The sequence below is a fragment of the Lichenostomus cassidix genome, chromosome 7 (assembly GCF_008360975.1).
Source record: "Lichenostomus cassidix isolate B80296 chromosome 7, HeHo_3.0, whole genome shotgun sequence".
NCBI classification, from domain to species: Eukaryota; Metazoa; Chordata; class Aves; order Passeriformes; family Meliphagidae; genus Lichenostomus; species Lichenostomus cassidix.
In genome coordinates, this window is record NC_139488.1 from 2,044,295 (window position 1) to 2,066,492 (window position 22,198).

The 22,198-nt window shown below is 41.8% G+C and overlaps 1 protein-coding gene across 4 annotated transcripts in view; it reads left to right on the forward strand.

Moving 5' to 3' along the window:
- SPAG16 (sperm associated antigen 16) overlaps positions 1 to 22,198 on the forward strand; it is a 368,224-nt gene that overhangs the window by 205,652 nt on the left and 140,374 nt on the right. For all 4 annotated transcript variants that reach the window (XM_085065720.1, XM_085065718.1, XM_085065722.1 and 1 more), the window contains one exon: positions 13,596 to 13,722. In XM_085065720.1, coding sequence (XP_084921846.1) covers positions 13,596 to 13,722 — 127 coding nt within the window. The remainder of the gene's footprint in view (positions 1 to 13,595; positions 13,723 to 22,198) is intronic.

Consider the following 22,198-nt stretch of genomic DNA (forward strand, 5'->3'; position numbering starts at 1 on the left):
CTCATCTTTGATTAGCCTCAGCTGGAAAATGAACACAAGTCACATCTTAGTCCTTTAACAATTACTTCTTACATACAAAAAACGTGCCCTGGGTCTTTTCTTGACATTGGAAGACAATGAGTTGTGTTTGCACCTCCTTAAAATGTGAATAATTACTGCTTCCAGCCCAGTAGTGATTCTTTTCTCTGGGGCAGTTTTCAAAACCTTGGGGTTCATTTCTGTCCTCAGTCTTTCCATTTCCCTAAGTGGTTGGACCTCATACAAGTAACACAACTTCTTTGGGTTATTCTCTGAGACAGATCTCCAACCCCTCAAGCAGACTGGGAGCTATAAAGTCTATTTCCCCATGATCCAAGTGGTTAAGTCTATGAATACAGCAGACACAGCCAGTCTGACACTTCCCAGGAAAATGAGGGGGTTTTGCCTTGATGGAGGTGAAGATCAGGACGAAGCAAACAAAAGTGTTGGTGATTTCCCTTCTGCAGTTCAATATTTGTGGCTTTTCTGCTGTGAATTGAGACACATCACACAAAAGTCTTGTTCTAGGCTGACCAATCTCTTTCCCAGCTAGGAATCAATTCACCATCTGCAAGACAATTTTTATGCATCTATTTACTGAACTCAGAGCCGGCAAAGGCGTGTGTGTCTGTGGGAAACCTATTAAATATGTATTGGAATTATCCACTTGATGCAAACCCAATGAATTTTCTTTATATTTTAGTGTCTCTTTCAAGCATATTTCTGTCACCAACACAAACATTCTAGATAATGGAATCTTGAGACTACAGTAAAATGTCAACAAAATTTGTGAATTATTTAATACAGAGCAGACGGTCATGGAGTGTTTCTGTGGCATAAAGGACACATGAGTTTACTGCACACTGGGAAAATAGTTGGGAGTCAGACTTGTATCCCTGCTTTGAAATTAGAAGAAAAAAGTGAAAATACTGTGTGTGATCTTCTGCAGTTACATTCTGCCCCTCAAAAAGCCCTTTTTTTAGATTATTTTTTCTTTCTTTTTTACTATCAGGGTTTGTTTCACAGTAATCCAGATCTTAGCTGATTTTGGAAGGTTAAGATTGAAATGAGAGTTTGGGGACACTGTGCAATAGTAGGTGTGAAGTTAGCAGCTGGCACTGTGGGCTGATGAGAACCTAATTCTGAGTGTGTCAGCCCTCTAAGTGATGTCTATCAAGCTATCAGTCATGGCTCCACAGTACTGTGATTACATATTCAGCACCTTCAACAAGAGCTTTGCTTTGTGCAGCTGAAGATTTTAGTAGTGATTTGTAAAAGCCTCTCTTCCCCTGGAGAACAGTGGATACTCTTCTCATCCAGTGACACTTATTTTGGGTGCACACTGGGATTAGACAGTGAAATTATATTGATATAAAATCCTGCTGTTAACAGGGAAGGTTAGAACAAAAAGGAATGTAAACCCAACTGTTCACATCTAGGAAAGGAGGAGACTAAATCACTGCTCTTGTTTTGTGCATGTGTTTCAAGTTAATCTTCTCCTCCAGCTGTTGGCAAAGGGAAATCCAGCTCTTTTCCAGCTCTATTTAGGGAGAATGGGGGTGGTATAAAATCTAAAAATTGTGAGAAAGCAGCAGTTCAAAGTGGTGGGAGGCATCCTTGGGAATTTAGCTCTTCCCATTCTGTGTTCAGTCACTGATCTGAACAAACATTCCTGCTTGTAGCTTCAGTCACTGGACCAGGCTCTTTATTCTTCACTCCAGCAGCTGCTTGTTAGAGAACCTCCAATGACACTGTTTTTGTTGTGGCTCCATGTCTAAGAGCACAGAAAATCCATTATTCATAATACCTTCCCAAGTTCACAAAGCCATTGAATAGTGCTACATAACTCCTTAAAGCTGCCACCCACTCAAATCCATTTTATTTGGACAAATAAAGAAACTCTGCACTGAAGAAAACCAATTTGAAAACACACTGAAATTCATTTTCCTCACTTAAATATTAAAGTGCTTATATTTATTGCATCTCAGCCTTGTTGCACTGTTTTCAAAAAGGATTTGCTTGTTTAATAGGTCCAGAGAAGTTTCAGTAAATTTAAAATGTGCAAGAAAATAACCTAACATCTGACAAGAGTCACATTGCTTTTTATGCAGTGAATCTGCATGCTGCAGATTAAACCCATCCATTAATATTCTGTGTAACTCCATGCTAATTTACAGTACACAGGACTGGCCCAAGCTCTCATGGTTCTCTGCACTATTGCAACTGGCTGTTCTCTTGGGTTTTTTTTAAACAAACAAATAAATTTGTTTGAAAAAACCCAAGCACTAAAGTTCCTGGTTTGCAATCCAATAATAATAAAAGAGGGGCTTCTAACTTTCACTTGTCATTGCATTCTTGAATTTGCAACTGTAGGTTTTTCTTCATCTGACTTCTCTGATAAAAGCATTTTCTTTCCTGGCTCAGAAAGCAGCAAGACAGCTCCTGGTAGGGTGATTGCTGGTGTGAGGGTGGTTTTGGTGCTCAGTGCATTCCTAGGTGATGCTCAGGGCAGGCCGAACTCCCTTTATGTGGGAGTTACCCTTGCTGCTTACAGGAATCTTCTTATGGGTTGGGATTAAAGACATCAAAGAAATATATTAAAAATATATTAAAAGTTACTAAATTAACAAACAAAAAAAATTTTAAAGGTGGCGAAATTAAATTATGACGTGCCAATATTGCTTTCTCTATTCTTTATCCTTTCATCACTATAAGGGCAGACCAGCAGAGGGATTCTGGGGTAAAATAATGGTGGACTTTTTGTCTGTTTGGGGGTTTTTTGGGGTGCAGAAGGTTTGTTTGGTTTGGTTATTTTATTTGAGGGCCGAAAGCTGATTTAAACTAGTTTTATGACAACTGTGTGGATGTAGTTGAGTTCTCTAGATTTATTCTGCTGACCTCCTGTATAGATCTTGTTTCAGTTTTTCTCTTTTGTCAGTAGTTTTTCAACAGTGGATTTTTTATTAGTTTTTTTGGGGTTTGTTTTTTTTTTTTTTGTTGGTTGTTTTTGGTTTGTGGGGTTTTTTTTAAGAAAGGCAAGAATTTTGTGCTAGAAACAGTGCAGACCTGGGTCATCCATTGTACAATTTAATGCAACTTTCGGCAAACAGAAGCCTGAAAACTACTTCTTGTTCTTCTCAGCTGCTCCCTGATTCTGGTGACAGCACAGAGCAAAGCTCTCCCCCAGCAGCTGCTCCACCCTAACCCTTCATTTAATACACACAAAACTGGACCTTCAAAGAGCCTGAAGGATTGATTGAAATGTGTTGGAGCAGCCACATTGTCATGTGGGAAAATCTCTTTTTTTTGGGCACCCAACAGCTGTAGGAATCTCAGACTCTGCCTTGTCCAGGCAGTTTGGAAATCTCATCCTAAATATGTAAATGCATAGAGAATATGGTATGATGGAGCTTTGTGGGATGAACTTGGTAGGCTTTGGCAAGGTGTTTAAGGCTTTAGTGTTACAGGAGGTCCATTTTTTACAAAGAAACAATTATCTCTTACATTGTCTGGGAGTTTTCAGAAGAAGTAGATCAGAACAGCCTCACAGTCAAATACCAGGACTCAAAAAAATGTGCCTTTAAGCATAACATAGTAAGTTTATCTGGTCTTCTGGTGGAAAGGTATTTCAAATTTTGTTTTTCATTGTCACTTTTGTTATGTTCTGTGTTATGTCCCACCAGCCAGTGGTTGTGCATATAATGCCATATTCTTTATTTATTAACATGATTGTGTAGAGTAGTGAAATTAATAATGACAAGGAAGAGAATAAAAGAAATAACAAAGAAATTCTTCCGGGTGGTTGGAATGCACCATAAAGAGGATCTGAATGAGGAGTTCAGATGGCTCATCTTCTCCACAATATTTTATTTGAACAGCAAAAGCCTAAAACTGTAAAATAAGCTGTTTGAATAGCTACCACATAAGCATTAATATACAGACACAAAATATTAAATCACTTGACAGTGACCCATCAAAACACATGTGCTGTTGTCTCTCAAAATCAACAGGAGGAATTGAGACATCTGCATTTACTTGTTCAGGGTTAGCCCCAAAAAAGCAGTAGTTGTACAGGTAAAGTTTCTCTCATTAAGAAAAAAAGATGCAAATAATAAGATCATGGCAGCTTCCTAGGGCGTGTGGAGCAGGCTGTGAGCTGAGTGCTGATGCCAGCTGATGTGGTAATTGAGGAGAGCCCACTGTCACCAGGGAGAGGCTTTGCTTATTCAGTGGCAGAAGTGCTGAGCAGCAAACACACCACTCCTTGTCCTGCACTGTTTAATGTCTGCTTCAATGGGTTACAGCTATTTCATTATTCCTGAGCCTGTGCTGATCTGATTAGCTCCCAGCCCTGTGCCTGGAGGGGGGAGGAGATAATTGTTTCATAAAACAAGGCTCTGGTTTTCAAGAAATGATTTCTGGTGCTCCTGTCTTCAGCTGTCCAACAACAAAATCCCCTGAGGAAACTTCATTTGCAGAAAGTGCTGAGCAAGGGTAAGAGTCAAAAAATAATGTAAGCATCACCACATCCCTTTCTGAGCTTGAGTGCACCTTGCTGCTGGACTCAGGTTAGCAATTCTGGGGTAGGTGGCTCTGCTTTCCATATGTTGCAGGGAAAACACAAGCATTTCCAAGGAGAAGTTTGTGTTCTACTCCCTGGCTGAAGGACTGAAAGAGCATTTTATTCAATAATATGAAATACAAGAGCTGACCCTGGAGGGGAAGCACTTCAGATCCTGTCACTCCGAGTGCTGGGAGCACTGGGCTGCACAGAGCTTTTCCTTTGGCTGATGGAATTTATTTTCTGCATGCAGACTGACTTGATGGAAACGTTAGAAGCTATAGCTGTGAACGGATGGTTTGATGTGTGGTGTTGGCTTTACTGAGGCAGAGGGAAGAACTAAACCTGGATTTGAAATCTGGAGTGTGAGATTGTGCTTAGAGGGGGTATCAGTGTAAGTCCAAATCCCACTGCTGTGCTGCAGATGTTCTGGGAATGCCCAGGACCTTCCCATTACAGAAATGTTAAGAAAAGTATTATTTCTGACTGACTTCTGGGGTGAGAGAGAATTACTAATTAAGTCAGGATTACTTCATTGCTCTTTCACACAGATGTACAAGCTTGTAATCAACTTGGTCTGTTTCAACCAAGCTGATAGAGAAAGCACTAAAGACCTACATTTTGGATATAAATGCCTAAATCTTCTTCTGTCCCTTGACTTTCAAAGTCTTTTTTGTTGACCTAACACTAACCTTGGGGAAGTACAATCCTTGTCAAATGAAACATAATCCAAATTTGAAACATATAAAAAAGCATTTCGCTTCTGAAAAATTTGGATTGTAAGTAACAGGCTTCTGTTTGAACCAAAGTAGCTGAAATAAATTATCAAAATTGATTTGGAGCCCAATTTCAGTGGAAAGTGAGCTTTTGCAACAGCTGTTGCCATGAGCTGAAACATGCCCTGTGCTGCCAACAATCAGGTGTTGAGCAGTGAGATTTTAAAGAGATCTTGACGAGGTACAGCCGAGCCTACATAGTAAAAGGGAATGAAGAATATATTATAATCTTACAAAAAGACCATAAACCATCCTTAAGCAGAGATTTTAAGTCTTATTGTTTTATCTTTCCTTTTAAAAAAATAAAAGCTTCATGCCAAAACCCCTTTATCTGGAGTCAGAAAGTAATACAAATAATAATACTTCTCATACAACCCTTCACTTGTTCAAAGACATGTAAGACATTAAGAGGCTAAATCTTCAGTGTAATAATGAGCAGATTCATTATTCATGTTTCAAGCCAGTAAAAAGGAGATAGATTATTGGCAAAGTTTTCACACCTTCTAATGAAAGCCCAAGTAGAATATTATTAATTCAGTAACTTGGGCTTTTCACTCACAAAAACATATAGAGCTATTGTCAGTCATATTTATTATTCTCAATGTTTATCAAAATAGATCCTGAATTTGAGTAGTAGTATTGGAATAATTCAAGCAAGAAAAGGTAATTGATTATTTTTTTGTTTGTTTCTTTATGCCAGAGAGTTCTAACCAACCATGGCACCAGGGAGAGTCTTTGTTCTGTAAAGCCCAACCTACCACTATCTGTGTGCACTTTATAAAGAAACAGGGTAAAAAATAAGGTTCTTATTATTTCCCCGGCTGGCACCAGGCAGCCAGGGCTGTGTCCAACCCCACAGCAACCAGTGTGGCTTCAAAACTTTGTGCTTTTTTGTCTGAGAATGTTCTTTTCCTTAGTGCTGCATCTTCGTGCACTGAGCAGTTTCTGCCTGGTAGTGGAAGTTTCCACACACTCAATAAACACACAGCTTCTGCTTAAATACACACAGTAGAGCTGTGCCAGAAAAATAAATACACTGTTATAATTGGCTACTTTTCCTGTAATACATATTGTGTTACATAAATTACCAGGAATTGAGGCAAATAAGCACTTTAATCCCAAAGGTAAGGCATGAAGTTTTGCAACCTCTTTCTCCTGCATTCACAGAACTCTCTTTCAAGGACTGTGATTATTTGGCTGTTATCTAATTTCACTGCAGAATAGAAATCTGACTGGAGCATTGCTTTCTGCTGGTTAATTATAAATTTATTAGGGGAATTTTGCCAAGTGTCCCTCACTATTAGACCTCGCTGAATCTGAAGTTCAAGCTATCAGACTTCATTTAATGTAATGCATTGCCTTCTTTTTCTGTTCTGCATGTGCTTTTTTGTATTTTTTTGTTCTCAGGTACATTCAATTTTCCCTTTCTGTGTATTATTTGCCAAAGAGGCTCTTTCAAGTTATAGAAATGGGACGAAGTAATTTTTAGAACAGCAAAATATGTAAGGAGGCAAGGTCCCTGGAGATGAAATGAATTTCCAACACAACAAAATAGCTTTCCTGTCCTGTTTGGGTGTTGCTGTTGACAGATATCTTGTTAACAGCACACCAATGCCTCAGGGGTGGCGAGGCTGGGAGGGAACAGCAGGGAGTGGGAGGATGTGCAGTGGGAAGGGAAGGATTAGACAACTTGTGGGCACACTGAGGGACTTGCTTTTGGCCACCTGCCTGCTGTGGGAAGGCTTAACACTGCTGGGGTGCTCTCAAGGGTGAGCCCAAAGTGTGTGGGGCTGGGCTGGGCTGGGCTGGGAGCACTCGATGCTCAACCCTCATCAGATGAGACCCACACTGCAGGACTGCCATGCTCAGGCACTGCCTCTTACTTTTCTCTTCCAGTTTTGCTAAAAGTGGGGGCTTGCAATATGTGTTGGACAAATTTGGAGCAGACTGAGGGCTTACCTGGAGGTGTACGTGTAAGCATAAAGCCCAGGGTGTTCCTTACACAGCAGGGCCAGGAGAGGGCTGGGGACTGCAGTCCCTGCTGCAGCAGGTGGAATCTCTTCACCTACTAAATCCGGGTGCCTTTTATTACTGTTTGCAGCAGGAGCTGAAGCAGGGCTGGTGAGGGTTGTGTTGAGTCTTTACAAACTGGTGTTGAAGCTGCTGTGCTCAATTCGGCTTCTAGATAGGGAGGGAAGAGAGGCTTGCTCCATCTCAGAGAGGAAACTTGCACTCTCAAAAATAAACTGCTGCAGCCTTTCAAAACTTGCCAAGCAAGACAAAAATGTAACTGTTGACGTTGAGTTATGTCCTGTCAGTGAAAGGACACGATTTGATCCAATTCAGAACCTCTGTGTTTCAACAACACGACTGATTTCAAGGAGCTCTGAGAAAAGGATATTACAGGATTTTACAGCAGACTTACAAATGTGCTGAGTCAGATGAGTAATGTTTGTTTATATACCTAGAAAACACTAATCAAACATTTATATCATGTTTGGGGTTCTTTCTTCCTTGGCTAAGCCTTCCTAGTTGGGAAGCTTTTGCTTTGCTTTTGGCAGAAGGAGGAAGACAAGCACAGAGAAAGGGGAAAAATCACACCCTTGCACTTCCCAGTTCAGTCCATCCCCCTTCAGAGATCAGTTTCCTTTTACATGCTCAATTTACTGTGCACCAGAGCAAAGTGTGAGCTGTCAGGCTCCTGTGGTGATGGACCTGGATCTAATCCTGCTCCTCCTGACATCAGTGGCAGAGCTTGTGCAGCTTCCAGAGGGAGTGGAATGTGCTCACGGTGCCTGGGGTTCAGCCCCTCGTGCCTGAGCTCAAAGCAGCCTCTGATGGCAGGGATGGCACCAGGGTTTAATATCTAATCCTGCTTCTGCTCAATGGGAACTTAAAAAGTGTAAAAATTAAAATTATCTGGCACCAGTTGAGTAACTCACGAGTAGCTCTGCAAACTGACCCTTGCTAGAAAAACCCTGACTTGGAGCTTTGTTTAAATCAGGGGATTGCTCCTTGTTTTGCAGAGCACTCAGATTGCAGGGATTAAAATTTTCCACAAGTGCTAAATGTGAAGATAAATTATGTGGAGAAGGATTAAATTTGTATTTTCTTTCTAAACATTTCTAAATACTGGAGGAGAAATGCTTGCATTGTCACAAAAACTGCCTAACATCTCCTTCAGCACTGCATTTTCCAGGTGTCAAATGCTGGTTTGAAAGTGGGCACAAATGAATGCTCACAATTGGAGGAGAGCTCCATTTTATTGAAGATAAGTAATAATTGAACAAAGTGTTTCATATTGACAGCATCATACTGTCATGTATCTTTTCAGAGACAAATGTACTTTATAGAGTAAGTGTCCTCACATGTCAATGTCTCAGAAAATGTGTTACATTTAGTGAAATAATGGGTCAAAAAAAAAAAATCACTGTCATAAATGATGGCAGGCACTTTTTACTGAAATACTGGTAGTTTTACATTCTTGACATGAATAATTGGATGTGTCATATGTGAAGCTACCTAGAAATAAAATAGAGGTCATAAAATGTAAAGACATGATAGGATGCATTTATAACAGCATAAACCAAGCTGGCATTTTAATGTCTTAAGCCAGCCCATTTGCTATCCTTGGCCATTGATCTTGGCTGGGAAAGTTCTATGCCGAATTTGAACACATTTAGAGATAGAGCCCTGTGATGAGAAGGTGATAGGATTTGGTTTTGTTAAAAATATTCTCCTTTTGACTGTTACAATTACAGCACAATAAGAGCACTGGAGGCTGGTTGTGCTGTGGCCTTACAAAACTCCTCAGAAATGCTGTGTCCACCTTGACAAAAGGTGACTTCCTGGTGTAATTTACCCTGGCAATTGTGATTGCAGCTCACACAGAAAAATGTTTCTCAATAGACATGAGAGAGAGTTTAGCTTAGTGTTTGCTCCGTGGGATGATTTGAGAGAGCAGGTTTTGGGAAAGATAGTAAGTACACTTTGGGAGTGCATGTGCATTTAATGAATTCATCTGAAGGCATGTAAAAAGGTGGTTGGGAGAGGCACTGACTCCAAAGAACATACTCAAAATCTCATTAATTTCGATTACCTGTATAGGTAGTTTTAATTACCATGCTTGAACTGAGATTCAATATGGAACAGCAGTAAAATAAGTAATTATGACTACCCAAGTACTCACTGAAATGTTATCACCCTCCACTTGCCCAGTTTTTCCAACGAGAGCTGAACATATAAAGCCCATGCTGAGTTTTACTGGCTAGACTGGTATGCAGGGCAAGAGGAATCTCCCCACTACCTGTATTTCCTTTTAATTACTGCACAGTTGAGGGAGTATCTGACTGGTGCATTTTTCTGCTGCTGTTTCACATTAGTGCAGAGCCTGGGAATTTTCACTGAAGTCTTATGTAAGTGAAAATGTTTTCTATCTTCTGTTTTCAATGCAGTTTTACTGAAAGCCCTTTGGAATTTGAATGAACCATTCCAGAATGTGATTTGCAAAAGAGAAGTCTCTGAAAATCAAATCTTCCCAATTGGTTGAGCTGTTGATATCAATATTGGTATGGTAATTGAAGCAAACATCCCTGGAATAGGTGTGCTTCTGGAAAAGTGGCTGCCCATGTTTGTTTGAAACTCTTACCAAACATCCAGACCTGGAGAGGCAGAATGAAGGCTGATTTATGGATGGACATCATTACCTCACCTGGATTTAAGAGAGAGGAATTGACTTTGCAGGGGAAAAGAGAACATTGAGGATAATTAGTCCTTTACTAGCACAGGGAAAGGGTGAGGGCTGGTTTAGTGTATGAGAGGTTCAGGATGGAATCTGAAGAATGCTGAGCTACTGAGCAGCATTTCTCCCGTGGCAGAAATGCTCTTGGGGACCTCTTGAGGCAGCAGGAGTTGTGCAAGTGCCTAACCTGCTGTTCATACAGGATCCCCTCTGTCTTCTGAACGAGGATATTGAGAGGTTGTGAGGCTTTTATCCATGAGGCTCTGTGCTCACAATAGGAAAAACCCTCAGATAGCGAATGTAGCTACAGATTTTTTCTAATGTAGATAAACTTGTACCACTACATAGAAACATGGGCTTCCATGAGAAGCAGGGTGATGCTCTACCCTTCTTATCAACTTCTTTTTTTTGTAGAAAAAGAACATCTAGATAAATTGTCACCCTTTCTGACCAGAAGATAGCTGGTACAAGACAATCTTGCTGAAATTATGTCTCAGCTGGAAGGAAAGATGAGTTTATTTTATGTAGCACTGGGGGAAGGTTCTCAGAAATATTCAGTCAGTCAGTTACCAGAGTGGTAAATGAGATCTCAAGAGCCAGAGCTCATCAGTGTGCAGGGAGAGGGAAGTGGGAAGGAGAGAGGCTGCATCAGGGCTGGGTGTTTGTGCTCCTGATGGAAAAGTGCAAATCATTTCCTTCCCTTCTGCTGCTGTCATGGTCCATCACTTTAGTCCATTTTCACCTTGCTAAGGAATTCTGAATGGGCCTTGCTGCTTTGGCACCTAATTAATTTCTCACAAGCCTGTACTTGCAGCCTGGATGCCTGGGATGGTCCACATCTTCCATCAGTGCCTCACAAACCACATATTTTTCCTTTCCCTTCCTTCCTTTTCCTGTGTTCTTTTACCCCAAGCCTGGTCAAGCAGGTTGAAGATGTTCTCCCCCAGCATTTGAAGAGGACATAGACATACCCTGTTACTATAGGAAAATATTCCCTTTCTTTCAGTGGAGCCACTCTCATGCTGTGGTATGGAAAGCTGTCTATGTTTTCAAAAATGCTAAGTGCCCACAAAAAAATGCAGCAGGATTTTGCTTGTCAGAAGCTGCTCAGCAGCTCAGAGCCTCTTCACTGGAACAGGCAAGCAGGAAATCATTGGGGGCCTTTAAAAAATGGAATACCTAGGCACAAATAAAAGTGTAATATCTGAGATGGAAAAGGTGTACTCCGTGGTGTAAAACATTGCCATGAGACTGTGAGACAAAGGAATTATTTTATTGAAGTTATTTTACTGTCATGTATCAAGTGATGGTGAATATCAGATACCTTGTGCACCGAGTTCTGAGGGCCAAACACTTTGTGTCTGGTTTAAATGAGTCCTTGTGATAAAATAACACATGTAGGCTATATAACAGATAACACTGGGTGGGATAATGTATTATCTATAATGGAAAAACATAGATTCTGTAAAACGATACCAGTGGAATCTAATATTTCTTTGAAATCTATTTCCTGGGTAATATTTCTCCTCAGATGCTACTTATCTCCCTTCTGCTCTCCCTTTGTGGGGACTGGCTTGGTGTTCTGCACAGGGTATCATTCCAGTCCGGGAAATGGAAAGGCACTGAGATGGATGTGAGGAGTCCCTGGGTTAGCTCAGTGCTCAGGGGAGTGTCCATCCCAGCCTGGCAGCTCTCCTGCCTGCCCCTCACCTGCACACTGATCTCCTGTGCTGCTGATACAGAACCTGCAAGAGCTCCAAGAGTCTTCTGGGGACATACAGGCAGGAGAAAAAAGGAAGAAAAATCACACCTTTAATTCCCCCCTGCTGACAGCTTCCTTAATAAATATTGTAAGAAATTTCTCTGTTAAGAGCCACCCAGTAATCTAATTTGCAAGCCCCAGTGATATATTCAGCAGCCAGCTCAGGGGAGGTGTGTTTCTGCTGTCAGAATCACATGAGCAGGGAATAAAATCCTGAGCTCTCGCTGAAAGCTGCAGTAATTTATGATGAGTTGTTGGCTTTTATATTTTCATGCTATTTTTTTGACTCAGCTGAACAAAGAGGATAGAACTGCTACTGAGTTTGCATTGATTAGTTTTTCCCACAGTATGCTCCCCTACCTGTGTGTTTTCACAGGATATAACAATACAAATACTGCACATTTAGGTTTTACATCTAGCTAAAGAAATCATGGAGTGAAACTCTTGTATAATAATGAGTGATAGATCCTGGCTTATTTCAATTGTCCTCCTTCTTGACATGCTCCTGAAGCAGTTAAGCCTTTTTCAGTCTGCTGAGTTTAAATAATCCCAGATTTGTTTGTCACCTTCTGTGTTGTCTGGATGGGGCAGCCTTGGGCTCTTCCTTCTCTCCTCCTGGGCTCCAGTTTAAGGAGCATTCTGCTTTGGTGAGCACAGGAGGCAAAGCAAAGCCCAAAAAGCTTTCATGAGATCCCAGCTGTACAGCCAAGGTCAGGCTGTTTGGTGAGAGAAGTGATTCTCCACAGCAGTGTCATTGTGATTGTGTCCCAGCTCCCTACAGTAGGAAAAGCTTCCTGTCTTGGGTTCCATCTGCATCAGGTCCATCTCCTCAGCTGAGAAGGATCAATAGTGTTGTCTCAGAAATCAACTCATTCAAAGAAAACAAAGCAAAGAAGTGAGAAAACCATCCAAAAGCTCTCAGGTGTTACTGCACAGCTGCTCAGCTGGAGAAGGTGCAGTGGTTGAGTGTCTCCAGCCTTGAAAGACCTTCCAGATCCATTTCCCAGTAATTCCATCTGAGCTGTTCTCAGTTTATGATGAACACCTCAGTTCTTGGGGTGCACCTCTGTTCCCTCACCTCTGCTTTAAGAACTTGGAGCTTACAATGGCCTCTGGTGTGGTTCATCCATAGCCAGAGACCTCTCCTTCAGGGAAAAAAGATTTTTGGGTGTCCACAGGGACCAGACTTTACCCTCAGTGAAGAGCTCCCAGGCATCACTTGCTTTCTGCAAGCCTTTGTGCAGCCCTTGAGAAGAAAGCCAGGTTTCCAGCACTCTGGCTTTCTTCAGAGTGCACATGGGCACAGCCCAATAGATCTCTCAGACCCTCTGGAAGTAAGAAGGAGTTTGATACCTATAAAAAGGAGATGGTGCTGTCTCTATCCTACCTTTTCACCTACATTTCCTTTTAGTTCTGCATCACGTTTTTGGGGATGCAGCCAGGGAACACAGTGGTGCTTTCATTGTTGCTCCTTAAGGTTCAATCTCTTAAAACCCACTTCTCCATTTCTTTTTACCTTCCTGCTCCAGCCTTCATTACTGGGAAGCAATCACCAAAGGGCTGGGGTTTGTAACTCTGGTGCAGTGCTCAGGTGAGGAATCACTGACAATGTTCATTTTTCCTAGAGGGTCACAGGGGAGATGCATGCAATGTGCTCTTCTTTTACCTCAAGCTGTCTGTTGTTCACCTCACCCTGCCTGGCTGGTGCTGCATGGCTGTTCTCTCTCTCCCCTGCAGTGAGAGGTGCAGATACACCCTGCGGGGCCACAAGGACTCCGTCAACAGCATCGAGTTCCTGCCCTTCTCCAGCACTGTGCTCACCAGCTCTGCTGACAAGACCTTGTCTCTCTGGGATGTCAGGACGGTAAGCAGGCTTTGCCTTGGTCTTCCCTGAGTTCAGGCAAAGTGGTGATGTGTGTGGCATGAGAAAAATGTGTGAAATCTAAATAGAAAGTAAGGGTGATGTGCCAATAAAATGTTCACTAATACAGCTGTTATCTTCTGACCAAAAATGTCATCATGTAACACTTCCTCTAGAAAGGATCTGCGTCCCCTCCTCCAGAACTCTGCTGATTCCTCATGGAATATGCATTATTTTCTCCATAATATATCACTCTAGGTAGTTGCAGAAACTCTGCATCTCTTCCTTTGTTCTTCTCTACCTTCATTCTCCGGAATAGGTATGGATGGATTGAGTACACTGGAGAGTGTATTTGTCCCTGCTGCTTTGCAAGCCAAATATGCAAATCCTGTTCAAGCAGAATATAAGAACAGGGCAAGAGGAATCTTCTTCCTCTTTCATCAGAAAATCTAATCATTATTGCTGTTTCTGTTGTACGGAGCAACTTTTGGAGTTCTCAAATGGTACCTTCAGTTGGTGTTACAGCCACTCTGCATTCCTCAGACAGTGTAAAGGTACAAGATGCCAGCCTGGAATGGAAAAGGTTGTATTCACAGAAGGAATTTGAGAGGAAGCAGGCAGAACTATTGCTGGGTATTAAATGGTGCTGTCATCAGAGCTATACAAACACAGGATAAGAAAAACTGCCATGGAAATGACAGTGGAATACTCGAGATGCTCATTAGGCAATTTCTATTTATGAATCATAGAAACAAACTGAATAGAAGGTCATTTAATAATAATAATAATCCTGGTCAGAAAGCACAATGAGTTAAAATGAAGCTAGTCAAGACTCATTATTCCTAAATGCATTGGTTTGTAGGAATATTTGATATCCAAATATGAATAATTCAAAAAGAGGAAAAAAATTATTGAAATCCAAACAAAAGTGAAATGCTTAATGGAAAAATAGATTTCTGGTTTGTTTTGTTTTCAATAAATCCTGCAAGGAACTTTATCTTGCAAATATCTCTGTAAGCTCCTGCTCATAGCAAATTAACAGAGTCATCAAGGAGTTTTCCTTTGACAAACATAAGGAAAAAGCCTCTATATTTGCTCATCAGCATTGTTTTTCAGCTTTGGGTAATTTTGCTAAGATAGGAAAGACCTTTTGTGAAAAGAAAATGTTGTATGTGGCATTTTGTTGTGTATTTATGCTGTTGATTTTTTTCCCTGTTCAGTGGCAAATCTTGCAGGTTTGGGATAAATGCCCACAGTGAGACATCACTTGAGGTGAATCCCTGTGAAGATTGCCACCTCCCTCTAAATGCTAAGTGTTCCCTCCAGAAAGAAGATGAATTATTTTGTCCCATTAATTGGGAATAAAGTATTTTCTCACCTCTGCGAGATCAATTAGCATCAAGGAGTACATTTAAGATAATTTTAATGAAACATGAAAACCATGCTCAGGTTTGTTTTCTCATAAATCAGATTCCTATTGCTAATCACATTTTGCTCTTCAATCATTAAGTGCAGTCAGCTCTTTATTATTAAAGATAATGGATATGGAGAACTGTAAGTCAGAGCAGTGTAAGTTGAATGGACAATGAGCTCTGGATTTGGGGCAGGATGGAACATAAATCTTTGTAATTACTAAGCTGGAACTATAATGCAGCCTGCAGACTTTGGAAATGCAAGGTGTTACTTTTTCATCTTGGGTTTTTTTTCCTGGATAAGAGAGAGTAAGATCCAGCAGTTAAAAAAAAATCTACATCACATTGACTCTGATTTTAAATCTAAGCTATATATTGCCTATAGGAAAGTGAGAACAGAGAAAGATGAATAGCACTTGTGGCTCTTTCCAACCATTGCGGGAGAATTACGGATTTGGTGTTGGATTTGGACAGAACCCGCACTCGTGCTGTGCCAGACACACAGTAGATCAGATTCCCACCAGGCTGCAGTTCACTGGTGGAAATCTCATGCCAGTGAAGCTGATGGCTCTGGTGCCAAGATAAGCTGTGGAATTGATTCCCCTTTGTGCCAGTGTCATAGAAAGACAAGCGTGTTCTGGCTTTGCACCAGAACATCTCCTCGCTGACACATCAGGGGAAGCATCTCCACTCATGAATTGCAAAGTCCAGTGATGAATGGGGAGGTGCAAAGGAGCCCCTGACCCTGAGCACAAGTTGCCCTGCCTGGGTTCATTCCTCCCAAGATGAGGGATCTGCCACTCCTCTGCATCCCCACAGCCTGAGGAGCCATTTCTTGGGGTTGGTCACATTTGTCTCGACACTGTTTGAGCCAAGCTGAACCTCTGCTCTTTCTCAGACAGATGAGATACCAAATATTTATACACCTAAATAATTAAATAGAAGGGGGAGAAGAAAGTGCTCACATTTTTCATTCTACATGTTTGAAACTTATCGATTTAGTAACTATCTCATCTGCTTTCTGATTTTTGAAATGTCAGGTTCTATAAGTGGATATTTCATTTTTGAAAACGTTGTGGAGAGACTGTCATTTGAAAGTCAGCTTTCAGTAGTAATGCCCTGAGGAATGTGGCCAGCAAGGGTTTGGGAAGAATTCTGTGTCCATTCACATCAGTGACACCGTTCTTGTGAACAGAATTCAGCACACACACATCTCTGTAAAAAGTCACAGCTGTAAAATGCTCTTTTTCTATTCGATTTTGTGTAATAATAAGCATTTGAGATATTGTTTGATAATTCTTGACCATTTTGTTCTCTACTGCTCACTGATACTCAAGTTTAATATTTCAGTTATCCAGGATATATTTCTTAATGCAGTGCAGCTCAGTGATTTAAGATGACACCTGTTTTTTCTGCATTCCTTTTGCAGAAGATTGCTGCAGAACACAAATAAAAGAATCCCATTCTCACCCCACTATCAAACTAATACCTCTGACATTCACGCAGGAAGGCATCAAGGATGTCAACTTTTTCCTCTTTGGGTCAAAGATGCCTTGAGCAGGGGTAAGGCAGCACAGCAGAACAGTGACCAGATGCCAGTTCTGGCTCTGCACATCAAATTGTGTCCTTGTCAGTAATTTGTGGGCTGAACAGCAGAATCAAAAGTTAGAAGCTCCAAGGTAGTGTGGTCCTTGATGAATAATGCAGGCACCAATCTCGTAGGAAAAAAGGAAAAAAAACCAGAATGAAATTGCCCAGAATGCTGCCTGAACAGCAGCAAGAAACTCCCAGTAATAACCTGGCTCTGACCATTTCCCTCCCCAGGGCCTCCTGCAGTTGCCCTGCCCCAGAGCAGGGAGGGCAGTGGGAATGCAGGCAGAGCCTCCTTGCAGGCTCCTGCAGGGATATCAGTGCCTGGCTGGGGAGAAACTGCAGCTCTCAGCCCCTGGGGCTTGGGCTGCACCACACCCAGAGGAGTTCATTAGGAACGAGTAGCAGGGGAAAGAGGGGGAAGCTGCTGGAGGCTTCTGTAGGGCAGCGTTTTGTCTTCAACTGTGGCACTGGATGAAAGAGGTTCTTACACAGAGCCCTTTTAGAGCATTAGTTGCTAATAAATTGCAGCTTCTGTGCTCCCAGTGTCTGCTTATCAAGGTCTGCTAATGGCTCTTGAGCATTAGCTGAGTTTGATGGAGTTCCCATGCAATTAGGGCTGTGGGGAACAGCAGGGGAACCCAAATGAATGTCCCACCTGGTAGGAGAAGCAGCAACACTCAGCAGCCCCAGCAGCACGTTCTGAAGAGTATTACAGGGGAGGTTCTGCCTGCTCTGTTCTTCCTTAGCTGTTCATGATCTGCCCCACAGAGGTCACAAAATGATCCATCTGTGCATCCAAAGAAATAGCAGAGCAAACGCCAAGAGTTTGGGGGAGGCCATTTGCATTTTTGCCTTTGTAAGAGGGCTCTGGCTGAAGGCATGTGGGTCGTTTGAGGACAGTGGTCATTTCTAAGGGCTTTTCACTCTGTCCTAGCAGAGAATAAATAAATCCATGCACAGGGCAGTTTCTGAGCTGTTGGCTGAGGTTTCCAGCTGTGCTGCAGCATTTTAATGATGAGCACTTGGCTGCCTGTGTGTTTCATATGGATGTAGAGTAATTACAAGGATGCTGATCTAAGCTGCAGCCTTGCAATTTTCTCCTTCACAATACAGCCCATCCTCTCTCCCCCTGTGCTGTCTTTGGCCTGGGACAGCCTTGCTGTGGTTCCTGTTGCAGCTCAAAGCTGCTTAACTTTTGGTTAAATTCAGGGAAATTGTTCCAAATTGGTCATTTCCTTAGATAACCTTTCGTATTTATTTTCTACTAATGAATTTATCTTTTAGACCATTTATTTTCCAGTGTTTAGTTTATCACTACTTAGTAATTTTTATATTAGTAATTCCCTGACATATCCTGCTATAGTTTTGTTTTTTCCAGTGAAATATAAATTAGCTTTCAGACATTTTGCTTTTCCATATGGATTTTGTCAGAATCTTTTTGTCAGTAGACTTAAATCACGTGGGAAGAGCCAGATCTTTGCAGAGATTCTGCCTATCTGTGATGGGAAGTTCTGTGCCTGTGTCCCTTTGGAATGGCATTCATGAGGCACATTCAGGAGAAATGACAGAGTATTTAAGGATCAGGTGTATGAGACAAGCACTGAGCAGCCTAAAGGGAGTGATTTTGAAAAGCAATCTGGTTGTCTTTATAATTTTTGGCCTATTCCAGTTGATTTATCCCCAAGTAAACACCTTAGACACAAAATTATCAGTCAGCATCTCCTCAGGGTATTGGATTTGTCAGTTTTATTTGAACCCTTTTGAACTCCTGAGGAATGAATTCACAAGCTGAGTGGATGGACAGGATGGGTCATTTAAAAAACCTTTGACAGGCAGTTTAAGGTCCAAATCAATCCTCTTCAAAAGTAGGTCAAAGATTGAAGTTGTCAGTATTGGAGACAAAGAGCTCTTCCATGCAAACTCCAAATCTCCCAGTGCAATTGAATTATTCTGCTGTAAATAAGGGACGTGCAAGGATAAGTCCAGTTCCTGGCATGAAGTGTAACAAATTCTGACTTCCTGGTTCTGTGTATTTGTAAATAATGGGTTCATATTTTAAAACTCCCTGTCTTAACATGAAAAGGAATTTGAGTCACAGTGAAATATGAAATCAAGAACAAATAGTTATGAATACAGATTATGTTTTCTCCCAGAAGTAATATCACAAAAGACAAAAGTAAAACTTGAAAAGGTTTATGTTAAATCTGTTTGGGACGCTTTCATAGAGACTTAGTGCCAATTTTTTCAAAACCAGAAGTATGGCTGAGGAAAAAAGACAAGCTTTCTTTCTAATATTGAAAAAGAATTAGCAAGAAAAAGCTTGATTTGGTCACTGTAGTTCTTAAAAATGCTACATTCTGACTTTATATCAAAACAACGTCAGTGAAAAAGGCACATTGAAATAAAATATTTCAAATATTGCAACTTGGATTAGCTGACCCCAGATGCAACAAAGAAAATATCCAATGTTCTCATATTGCTGTGGGATTTTTTTCCTCCTGAAAGGTAGGAAAGCCCCTGCCCTTCAAGCTGTGTGGCTGCTGGCCCCAGGATCACCCTCAGGCTGACACTATGTCTTCCCTTTGGACTTGTTCCTCCTTTGTCTTTGACCTTGCTCCCAAATCCAACCATTAAATCCACAGTTGAACAAACTGTATAATCAGCTGATCTCACAGGCTTTTTCCCCCTGTTAAACCAGGTTTAAATTAGACTAAACCTTTTAGATCAGAAAAGTTGTTTTGCAAAGTTCAGCAGGCAGACTTAATGATCTTTAAGGTCTTTTCCAACCTAAATGATTCTGTGATTCTAAAGCTCCAGGTGAATTGGTGGCCCTTAAAAGGTTATCATTGTTTCATTAAGCTGTTCCTGTTCCCTGATATGCCCAGGCCTGTCCAGTGGATGTCAGAGTCCTGTTGCCAGTGGGAATTCAGCCCATTAATGAGTTGCCTTCCTCTGCCTTTGTAGAAAAACTACATTTCTAATTTCAAGGGGAAGGTTTTCAGAGGACAAGGCAGTTCTGTGTGTTAAATCTTAATCTGCAGCTTGACTTGCAATTCATGTGAAACATAGAAATGGCAGTGAGGCAGTTGGTTAGATTAAAGTAGCACTTTTCATCATGATATTCACAGTCATTTCTGCTGCTGCTGGGGAATCACAGAATCTGCTGAGCTGCAAGAGACCCACAAGGACTCCAACTCTTGGCCCTGCACGGACAGAAATCCCACCCTGTGCATCCCTGACAGCATTGTCCAAGCTCTCCTGGAGCTCTGGCAGCATGGGGCTGTGCCCATTCCCTGGGGAGCCTGGGCAGTGCCCCAGGGTCCTCTGCAGGAGATGCTTTCCTTCTTGTGCACTCGTGGTGTCCCCAAGGGCTCTGCAGGATTTTCCTCCAGCAGTTTGCACCCTCCAGACCAGGCTCCTTGCAGTGCAGCCCCGCCTGGCTTTAACTTCCTGGTGTCTTGGAGCAACTCTTGGCTCCTTCCTCACATCTCTGCCTTTCCCAGGGTCAAACCAGCCCTGTGGTCCTTCCCTAGAAAGCTACAGCTTTTGCCTGGAATCCCTCTTTGCTCCATGCTCCCCAAACTCCCAGCACACGGATTGCCTCCACTGCTGCAGCCCTGCAGAGCTCAGTGCTTCCACCAAAGCTTCTGCTGTGGCTCAAAGCTCCCTTTCATCCCTGTGCTGCTTTCCTGGATCCCCAGGATGGTGATGGGAAGGTGTTCCCAGCTCTCAGCCACAGGGCTGCTGGCAGGCAAGGCACTCTGGAGTGATGGAGCTGAGTGACACACGTGCCTGTAATTACAACTGAGGGACACCTGCATTCCAGGCAGCATTCCTGCCATTCCCCTGCACTGGCAGCTCCCTGGGATGGGACACTGGCACTGATGGGTGGAGAGATGCAGTAGAGGGAGTGGACAATAATTCACCACCCATTCAGGCAGATTTCATCTGTTTTCACTTGCAGCTGGTTATCTTCGAATATTGGTAGTAATTAGAGAGCTCCAAATAGATGAATTTGACATACTGGAAGTCTGACCATGGGTTCCTGTAAACACTGTGTGGCTCCTGGCACAGTGTCTGGGGCAGTGTGGGGTGAAATGAAAATGAAGGAAATGGAGTGAGGGAAGCAGGTTGTGCTCCTGGCTGGGCAGGGAGCACGCTGACCTGAGCCTGAACTCCTCCCCAGCTGCCTGTGTCCATCCATAATGTGTGGGCAGATACACTGCAGTAAGGATGAGCTTAATTTCTGTGTCGCCAATGTCACTTTGAAACAAAATGGGAGTAAAGTTCTTTCAAAGGCTTTGGGAAAGGCCTGGCTGCAGAATAACATTTGCATTGACTTCTTGGTCCTAAAACTCTAATTAAATTATTGATTATGAAGCTGGCTGCTTTCTTAATAGTTCCTAATGTAACAATTAAACCAAAGTAAGTAATTAAAAATGAAAAGATTGGTCCACAAGTACAATCTTCAAAAGGTCATTTTCAACTTAATCGCTTTTTTGAAAGAGGCAGGAATAAAACAAATGAGTCATTAGCAAAAAAGCAATTTGGTGTGTGCATGTGTGTAATAATGTTTCTACCAGATGACCACTGACCACACAATACCTAAATTAATTTAAAATAATGGCTAAATTTACTTAGTTGATATTATATTAACATGTCTCTTCCAGACAAGACCTCTGGTGTGTGAAATGCAGTGGAACATACAAACTTGTAGCATGATTCTACTCTGGACAGCTGAGAGCCCAGGGCAGAAGCCAAAAACTTCAGCCAAAGAGCACAAAATTTCACTGGAACTATTATGTTATTGTTTAATATCATGAACAATGCTTTGTACTACACCAGCCATTTATTTTTATTATTATTTTATGGGCATGAGAAGTAAGCGTTTAGAAGCCAGTCAGGCTGGTCCATGGATGTTCACAGGTGTGAAGGGTGGCAGGGAGAGGAGCACCAATGTGGTTGCCAGAAAAATTTCAAAAGACCACTTAACAATGTTGCTTTGGATAGTGATTGCTGTGCTGGCTGCAGTTGGATTCTGCTTCAACACATCTGCTCTGAACCAAATCCTCTTCTTGATGAGGCAGTTGGGGGGAAATTACTGAGCAGTTCAGGTTGGAAAAGAAATAGATAAACCTGTTAGTCTGGGAAGTTAAAGGCCATGGTGACTGTGGCTACACCTTCTGAAAAAAGTCTATTAAAACCCAAACAAACCCCAAACCTTACAAATCAATTTCCTTTCTTCTAACAATAATGTGAGGTAATATAATTTCAATTAGTAGATTTTCAGTTTGGTAAAAACTGAGTCAAAATACTGGTGATGACTCGATATGTTTGTATAGATTGCTCCCTTCTGACTGCTTGTGGATACATTTATTCCCACTCTGGCTCCCCACAGCCTCAGGGGGTGGCTGCTTTGGACCTCAAAGTCCTTTTCATAAGAGCAAACCAGGTACTGCCTGGGAAATGGCTTG